This window comes from Botryllus schlosseri, chromosome 4 (assembly GCF_051294905.1).
Source record: "Botryllus schlosseri isolate E-star chromosome 4, Bs_hap1, whole genome shotgun sequence".
Classification (NCBI taxonomy): Eukaryota; Metazoa; Chordata; class Ascidiacea; order Stolidobranchia; family Styelidae; genus Botryllus; species Botryllus schlosseri.
Genome location: NC_137239.1, coordinates 20,650,434 through 20,660,558, shown reverse-complemented (window position 1 = coordinate 20,660,558; position 10,125 = coordinate 20,650,434). Strand labels below are relative to the sequence as shown.

The 10,125-nt window shown below is 38.2% G+C and overlaps 1 protein-coding gene across 1 annotated transcript; it reads left to right on the top strand.

Moving 5' to 3' along the window:
• Positions 1–1,063: 1,063 nt before the first annotated feature.
• LOC145437358 (uncharacterized) lies at positions 1,064–2,161 on the top strand. Its single transcript, XM_080314566.1, has 3 exons — positions 1,064–1,224; positions 1,532–1,699; positions 1,797–2,161. The coding sequence occupies exons 1-3, from the start codon at positions 1,093–1,095 to the stop codon at positions 1,989–1,991; spliced, it is 495 nt and encodes a 164-aa protein (XP_080170692.1). The 5' UTR covers positions 1,064–1,092; the 3' UTR covers positions 1,992–2,161.
• Positions 2,162–10,125: the final 7,964 nt, after the last annotated feature.

Sequence of the window (10,125 nt, the reverse complement as noted above, 5' to 3'; positions counted from 1 at the left end):
TCCGTAAAATATTGAGATACAGCTTTATCGTTATCGCATTGTTCTGTATTACTAATGTGTTAAGGCGCGAATTGGTGGTATCGCAGCGAATAATGCTCATTTGCTACTGGTATAGGCATTAGTCTCGATAGCCTTACTAGATAGACTATAGTCAGAGTTGATCAGTGTTAGGCTGTTCATAGATCATTTAGCGTTTTATGCGTTAAGTTTTGCGCTCGTTCAGGTCGAAATAAGAAAACTCAGCGTTACAGCACACAACGACATTGAAAAACTCATCCCATTAATCTGCGAGCTGATGATGCAGTGTGCTTCGACAGAGCTCAATCTACAAGAAAGTGGTGGATCCGAAGATTTTCTGATTATTTTGAGTAAACTTATCCAGCACCATCAGGTATTGGCGATGGAAAAAGCTAGGCGCTAATCTAGTATAGAGCCTCTCGAAGTGATATTTCCTAATACCTCATTTCCGTAGGTGAAATTGAAAAACCTCGATCTCAGCTACAGGGAGAACATTAACTTTACGCAACTCGGGACTATTATTTCGAGCGATCTAACATATTTGTCAGTTGTGAACTCGCGCTTGCAGTCAACAGATTTCATTGCTATGCAGCTCAAAAACATTAAGGTCTGTGCGATTATTGCTGGGTACAGTTGTTAATGATCACATTCTGTATGAGCGACTGTGTAGAGATGAATGAGGGAAATTCTAGTTTAATCTTAGCATATTTAGCCTATAATATGACGTGAGTGACTGAACAACATTTTTTTTCTGTTATAAGTTCGAATTTTTTATGACTGATCATTGCTGATCGTAAATTTACAGTTTCCGATATTTTTTTAGCTCCAATATCTTGACATTAGTTACAATCAGCTGGATGAAGAGTGTATGATCGCGCTGCCTGCCTTACTTTGTAAAGACAAGGCGGTTACTCTTATCATGAAAGGATGTGACCTTACACCCGAGGAAATTCGCGCTTTTGAAAGTTTTCCTGATATTGAGGTACTCGCTCGTTTCTATAGTTTTGTGGATCATTTTGATATAAATTGGTGGATTTATAGGTTGAAAGCCTTGATCTGAGTTACAATGTCGATATGGAACCGGCGGGCTTGAAAGAAATTGGATGCTTCGTAAGAAAGCATTACACGAAAACAGTTCGACTTTCAGCTTGCGAATTGGATGAAGACTCACTAATCTCGTTAAATAATGGTCTCGGAATTTATGAGGTGATCATTTGAACTAGATCTGTTTTGTTTTTCTAACTGAAATATTCAATCACAGTGTAATGCTTATGTGAGTTTTAGTCATATTGAAGCATGACATTTCATTGTTCGATAGAATTTTCATCATCAATAAAGTGTTTCTGATCACGAGCTTCATTATCTTCTTCGGTGTTGAATAAGTTTTTGCTATTAGGAGTAGAAATCGCAAAAAATTGCTTAACCGTCGGTAAATAATATTATGACTAATCTATTACGGCCTTCGAGCCGTTTGTAGTCTCGTAAACTATCTGAACATCACACCATGTTTTAGCTGCATTCGCTGGATTTAAGTAGAAATCCTGGCATTTCATCCTGCTACAAAACAGTAACTAAAGTCCTGTGCAATTCCCGTGTGGAAGAATTTAATCTGTGTAATTGCAAGATGCTTTCCGTGCAAATCAGGAATCTGAGCGAAGAGATGGGAAAACGATGCGATACGGTAAGATCTTTCTGCTCAATCATAGATCCCAATATAGCGATGTAGTTCGTTTCTGCATTTTTAAATTGATATAAATCTCCTATTATTCAATTAACAGCTAAAGGCAATCGACCTCAGTGATAGCGATAGAACGAGAATCGATGAGAAATACGTGAATTCCATTCAGAGCTTCGCGAGATATAATCCTGAATGCCGCAAAGTCAAACTAGTCTTACCGCGCTTGAGTGGGGAAGATATGAAGACCTTGAGAAAACAACTGTTCTCACCCTGTAAGGGGATATTTTCCGAATAAATATGTCTCTAGATGAGAATTAGGAGATTTTCCTTTACTTGATAATGCTTTGCGTGAGCGCTACGGCCTGATATGATTATAGGTAGGTAGGCCTACATATTGGTAGAAGTTAAGACATGCCAATGTAACTTTCCGCATTTCTGTCTATATCGATTCGGAATCCACCAGAAATTGGTTACTATGTGAGCGAAGTATTCTTGCAAAGCAACAGCACAGGCAAATTTATATTTGTTCGGTATGGACAATATTATAGAACATGATATTTCCACTTGGAGAGAAGACGAAATTTGATGTCATAAGGTAGCTCATTTTACACTATCGTAAATCTCTGTCGTTATAATGCTCGTAATCGAATCAAATTTGACCTGCAATGTATTCTGGGTAACCCTAACAATTTCTTTACGTAGCTGTAGAAATTACGTGCTATACGCTCCCGCAAAACAGATGTACGCAAAAAGTCGATGTAGAGCCGCGTTCGTTTTAAAGTTGTTCCATCATGAAATGTGTGATGGGATGTGGTATGGTGGATTTGGATTTGGTATGTCCTATAACCGCGTACCAGCTATAAAGGTAGGAATTCAATGTTTAACACAGTAAATCTGTTATTAAAATTGACTATGTATAGGTATATGCTATGTTCACGCAAGCCGAAGTCGCACAAATTCGAATGTATATGCAAGTTTTCTGTTATCGTATAGATTCGCACTAAATTTGCTTATAATTACGCGGGTATGCACTTCAGATTTGAGATGGATGTTAGTCTATGAATTCTTGCTTTACTCCGCACGACCTAAAGTTGATAAATTGCGAGTTGTAGCAAGCATCTAACTAGCGAGAATCCGTGAAAGGGTTGTAATCTCGGTGAAATAGTGTGCGACACATTTTTCCATAAGTCGGATGCATGTCGGTTCATACTAAGACCATGTTACGGCCAAATATGTGTGTTTTTCTGTCGCACCTATAGGACACCCCCTTGCCACATCATTCACCCATTCCCGCACCTATAGCACACCCATTGCCACATCATCTGCGCCACATCATCAAGTGCCACGCCTATAGTGCCACATCATCCATTGCCACATCATCATAGACAGGTCCAGACTTGTCTATTCACTTCCGTAGACTGACTTTTATAACACATTTTACACAATTAAATACACATGTTCAGTTTATTTGAGGTAATAACGGGCAAGCACATTAACTTATCGTCCAGAACAAGGTGTAGAGCTTCTTTCAGATCTTGGCATACTTTCTTGATATCAGAATCCTTTTTTTGATTTGCGATGTAAAAGCAATACCAGCTTCGCATACATGAGCATATGATTGCGTATAAACCGATATTGAAGTCTTCTGAGAGCATCTTCATTATTCTCCAGTCTACACAATATTATTTTCCTCTTAGTACGTTATGTCTCTCGATCCAACAGAACAGTTGAATTGCTATTCGAAGGTATCTGATACAGACAACTGTAAACTAATTCTTTAAGTTTGTTCATCGTAGCGTCACGACCATTTTTACGAATCCATAACTGTATCATTTGATATCGTTGCTCAGTTAAGTTATAGCAATCCATGTATTGGCATTCGGCAATTTCATTGTCAGATAGCTCAAGTTTTTCGCGTGCAAACCTATACCAGTTCATCGGGTCAATCCGATCCATTATGACGTATATATCACTAGCAGTAATCTTGGACATATTCGAACCGAAAGTGACGAAGTTCTATATGATACATTGTATATGCACTATCCAATAGCTCATAAGTACTATGATCATCGAGGCATAAGCAGCTTCGCAGAGCCTACCCTTAACAGGAAATTTGTGTATACATTTTATATGCAAAATCTATGCTATACTTCAGCGTATTCGGCTTTAATAGCTCCTAACATTATAGTAGCACCGTCGCAGCTTACATTATAACGTTATTAGTCGCCGCTGGTGTTTTACTATCGATTTAATTACCCTTATTCTAGACATGCAAAAAATTATGCAGGTATTAGTATTAAGCTCTACTCAGTAAACTGCGATCTGAAATAAGTCGTAGGGATGGTACTACAAAAAATAACTATACATCGTTTTGTATGGCCACATATTGTAGTGTTGCGACATAGACCGAACGCGTCAGTGCAAGTTTTGAAAGCTGGAAAAGATACGCTCGTATTATTTGATTCGGATATTAATCCTGCGGAATCTCAAGTTATTCGTAGTCATTGGAAGGATAATTGCATCATAGATGTGCAAGAAAAAGAGATCTTTCGATTTGTGGGTGTCGTCAATATTCAACGAAAATCCAGCCATATAATTGTGCGCGGGTCCCATTGTTGAAATTGAATTGATCAGCGTGACGTTATACATACTGCGCTGTATCGAAAGCATCAATGCCAGTTGGATATCGTCGAGCGGTATACTTAATGAATCATTCCTGTGTCATAAACACTTGAGTAGTTGGTGCGTGTAGACAAAAACCTACTTCAGTACATAATTTTTATTTTCCATTAAAATTAGTATTCATTTTACAAAAACGTCGTGTAAAGTTAAAGTACTTGTACATTTCGGAGTACTCAAGTATAGGTTTTGTTAGCTTATTATATGCTCAGTATATTATATGTCGAGAATTGTGGAGCATTTATGCGGGTCTCCGGGGTGCTCTTCATTGAGTGTCCGTGTTGGGCGATAAGTTTAATTCGCAAAATTAGTGTGTTCAAATCGGGCCTGTCACCAATATAGTGATGTCGCATTAGCCCTAAATACACATAATAGAATATCAAGGAAAAGTATCATCTAACGTATAATGAATGTTATTTATTTCTCGGAAGCAAGTTATTATCAAAACATAGTGGTCAAAATTATTGCAGAGCAATACCGATTTTGCGTAAATTCCGTTATGCATCTGACTACGTTACTAGGGATTATGTAGTTAGTTAGGAAATTAGGAGTCCTATCTTCCCAATCGGTATGGAACAACATCAAAAGCATCACAAAGCAATATCGACTTTTGCGTGAATTCTGTTATGCGTTTTACTACGGTAGTATGCGCACCTGCTTACAGATGTCCAGACGTGAACTTTCTACTATATTCGCCATGTAGAAGAAACTGCAGAGCACGTTATTATGGAGTGTGCAAAGTACGTTAATGAAAGATGCCAGTTTAGAGCTGCCGTAATGGACCTGAGAGTACCCTTCACCATGGAAAATGTAATAACAAGTGATTATATATTACCTTTGCTGTGGGAATTCCTTGCGAAGACAAAAAGACAATACTAAATGTTTAGTTTACTGTATTTACTTATCGCAATATCGATTCGATTAGCAACCGTTCCGTCGTGACGCAAAAGACCATAGTTGTTATATGCGTCACTAAAATCGCTTTTAAATATAATAATAATAATAATACTATATTCGCTCCTAACATTATAGCAGCACCCGACGCAGCTTACATTATTACGTTATAAGACACCGGCGGCGTTTCACTGTCAGTTTAATCACCTTATTCTAGTGACATGAAAAGGACTGAATCGTATGAAATGTGGTCACTTCCAGAATCACGATTTTTCATTAAGTAGTTATGTTTCTAGGCTACTTTTACTTCTATTTCACCGGTTTTCATAGCAATCTGCTTACTTTTATAACTTTATATTTTGTGAAGTAGAGAGTAGTTTAAGGGTATGTTTGTCTAACCTTGGCGAGTGCTATTGTCACACTCGATCACCATCTTCAAATCATGACTATCTCAATGATGTTGACTAAATTTTCGGCTTCAGAACGTGTTAATTAGACCTAATCGTTTTAACGCTGGGGTTCGCGTACAGGCATCGATAGAGTTTGTATAAATAAAGCCATGCGAATCGCACGCCTACGGCTATAGTTCGTTCGATTATTTTCACCTTGGGATTCGCGTATATGCTACTAAGCTGTTACGACTTTAGAAAATTCTACAAGACTATTCGGAACGCGCACATGCGAGTGATATGTTTCCGTAGCTCCGAACTGGAGAATCGCTTGCCTGCGTCTAATGAAAATAAGTCGTAAAATGTGGAGGCTGCAGAGACAGTAACTTGTATACATAAAATCAAGTTTAAAAATATGGACGGATGAGTTATCTCTGACCAATAGAGTAATATAACCGCCTATAGTTTAGTGGGGTATTGCTATAATGTATATCCAAACAATCGTTGCAGACTCTGAATGTTACCTAGGTACTTATCACAAAAAATCATGCATCAGAAGCGTAGGGGTTCATATTATCAAGTCGCAGCGCTCAAAATCGCATTTTATATTAAGTAATTAGTGATGATGTGTAGAATTTTGATATTAATAATATTATCCAGAGAATATAACCTTACATAGACATCATAGTTTTCGCATTTATGTATAATCTGAATAGGAATTTAAATACATAGTCCTAAATACACATAATAGAAAATCTGTCGATTCTAGCCAAGGTAAGTTTTGACGCAGCAATCATAAGTCGTAAAATGTGGAAACTGCAGAAACCGTAACTTGTACACATAAAATCAAGTTTAAAAAATATGGACGGATGATATTAGTCCTAAATACACATAATACAATATCTGAGAAAAGTATCAAGATGCTGCAATCAATGCAGCGATGATATAGCAATGGATGGATGATGTGGCAATAGGTGTGCTATAGGTGCGGCAATGGACGGATGATGTGGCAATGTAGGCGTGGCAATTAAGGCGACGTGGCCTTCTGGGATTGGTCTGCGTATAAAGTCGATACCCTCACTACTTCCTTGTCGCTTCGACATCTTCCTGTCTTTTCATTGTATCGCATTTTTGTGGTGTATTGAACTGATAAAATTGCTAATAAACAGGGTTGTAATGACTCGAGTCATGACTCGACTCGAGTCAGACTCGAGTCACGATTTTTTTATGACTCGACTTGACTCGAGTCATTTTCTTGAAATGGGAAAATGACTCGACTCGACTCGAGTCAATATTTGGATTGACTCGACTTGTACTCGAGTCATTACGCATGACTCGACCCAAGTCATTGACTCGGCTTATTTTATATGACTTGAAGATGAAGAAATTTGCGAATCAAAATGGCTAGATCAACGCATCCGACGAATTCTGCCGACATCGCTATTTGTCACCACTGCTTTCGTTGCACTTGTCTGATATCAGATATGCCGCCGTAAAAACAACAGAAAATGATACATAGTAGCAATGCATTGTACAAAATCGTCCAGCGATGAAGAGGTAATAGATTCTTCGCAATTAGAGCCAATGAAATGACTTAGATGGTGAAGAGACTGATAAGCTCATGTGTAGATTTGAAGGCGATGATTCTTTGCATTTTTGGGCGACTAGAAATAATGAGTATTCAATGCTCTTCAGTGTGGTTCAAAAATGCTTGTCAATTCCTGCATCTAGTGCACTAGTGGAATGTGTATTCAGTAGATGTGGATTCATTCTACGGCCATGCCGCTTTAACATATTTGAGGATCTCCTTTCCACATTCGTATTTTTGAGGTGTAACTCATTGATTTGATCTGCTGTCTGTGAAAACACACAATGCCCCTCGTCCATTTGACGTTTTGTTAGGTATGTGCATTGTACACGTGAGTAATAATGAATGGCTAATGTTGTGTGATGTTTGTACAATATGGCTGTTCTAAAATAACTTCTTTTTTATTTTACTGGGTGGTTACATGATAAAATTGTTATGTTGCATAAAAGGAACACTGAATCTGGCTTAATTTGAAAAAAGTGGAATCAATGATGTGAGAGGAGAATAGTTTGGATTTGAAAATAAATGGAGTATTTTAGTGAGAAATTCTTTCATATAATATAATTACATAGTAGTAAGCCGACTATTTTTTCATATCCAAAACATTCTACTCTAATAACTTCACTTTTTTCTAGTTGGAATTGAGCCAAATTTGCTATGAATCATATTTTTACACATTGTAACAATATCATGAGATAGCCGGTAAAATTCGAAAATCTCTATTTGTAATTAGTCTAAAATTTTCTTTCATAGCATTGCTTTCTACTGGTTGGAATTGAGCCAAATTTGATTTTTTAGGCAATCTGGCAATTTTAAGAAGTAGCCGGAAAATTTGAAAAAATATTTTTGAACAGCCCCATTGTACAATTATTTCTCCAATGCTGTAACTGCGATGTAGTCTGTAATGCAATTGGGAAAACCTTTAGTATAATCAAAAGGTATCTGTTCTGTTGTCACTTCACAATGCACATAGTTGCATGCACGCTTTTACAGCATGCTGGCCTGTTGTAAATACCTCTACATAAACATGCATCTATTGATTCTCTATCAACTAGTATCTTGACGTGAATTTGTTGGTTCTCTATCAGATAGTATGTAGACGTGAATTCGTTGGTTCTCTATCAGCTATTCATGAGCTACCGTCGATGTGTTCATAATAAAAACTGAGTGCTTGTATTGGTGATGTATCAGACTGACAAGAGAGATATTTGATTTTAAGTTCTAAGATTATCTTTAGCATCGGTAAATGAGGCCAGGACCTGTCCGTTATCTGCCTAAATAAACACGTGCCAAGACTCTGATAGGGACAAAATGAGCATGTTTCGCAAACAGGGAATTCGATATCACCCAGGCAGGATTGAAAACATGAGTTGAACATGACTTCAATACTGTGACTTGGACTCGACTCGAGTCATAACACCATGACTCGGACTTGACCCTTTAAACGGTGACTTGGACTCGGACTCGAGTCTGTGATGAATTGAAAATGACTCGACTCGACTCGAGTCAAAACCACAAAAGTATGATTGACTCGTGACTCGGAACCATGTGACTTGGTTACAACCCTGCTAATAAACCAATGATGATGATGATATTGGTTTTAATGTTGGGACTACATTCAATAACATTCATTTGCATAAATAAGTCTAATTGTAATCGCAATTACAAGATAACGGTATATTCATAGAGTCGGTTTGGGCCGTTTCGATGCTTTATTCAAAGATAGTGGTTCTAAACCTGGGGGTAGAGTGCTTTTATTCTGGGGTTCGCGAAGTTGTTGAACGTAATCAGCTTCCACAATAGGCCGGTGAAGTCCGGGGAAATGTGCTGAAATGTGATTAGTAATCACTAATCAGCTCGTCAAATTTAGAGCTGGGCTTCGGAACATTTTCAAATTGGAAATGAAGTCGCAACCATAGAAGGTTGGAAACCATCGGGTGTGCGGTGTTTATATAGCTCAGTGGTGCAGTGGGTACCGGCATTAGGCTAAAATAATCTCACCAGTGTGACATGAACATGACTTAACGATGTACAATCCTTGCATTTTCGAAGTCATCATCCTTCACCTGCCCTACCGCTAACGCTGATCACGTGGGTGGAGAGAGGATCAAAATTATATAGTAATATATGGCAGAACCAATAATAGTGACATAATTCATACAAATAATTTAACAACTGGCTGCATATAGAAACCAGATGCATATAGTGAGCCCCAATAAGTTGCATTGATTAACCTACTGTGAGTCCAAGATCAGTGTTTATTTGGGCGGGAGGAGGTTGGAAAAATGTGACTTCGTCCCTGGTTACAACTTACAACGCACTAACACATAGTCCTGAACCGAATCGTGACCACCTCTCGTCGATAGATAAAGCTTTGTAGGTTTGACGTCATTTTTAAATCCGCTAGTGGGGGCTAAAGCGTCCGGAATTTGTGCCACCAAAATATGGTAACCCTATCATAAACGTCACTTTATTTTGAACTATGACCTGCGCACGATACCCGACAACGCTTTCCAGTGACTAATGAATCGATATCGGGGCTAGTCAGACATGCTACTAGCTGAAAGACCATCTCATCCTAAAGATTGATCTTGTGGGAACGTCCTATGCCGTTTTCTGAGCGTTTCGGTCTTGGTAGTGTCTGGGCCATTGCATGTCAAGGAAATATGCTTAATTGCTTATTGATATCAGCTGACTCTCCATCGATGGAATGCTGTTGCCCGCCGAAGCCGTTTCAGGTAGTGTGGAATAGTGTTGTTGGGCACCGGCGAATAGCTTATTTTGAAACAACAACAATAATTTTAAACTGAAATCAATTTTAGCGTTTCAAAATGCTTTATTTCGCGTTCTTCCAAAATTACAACTTTAGATCGCCGGCC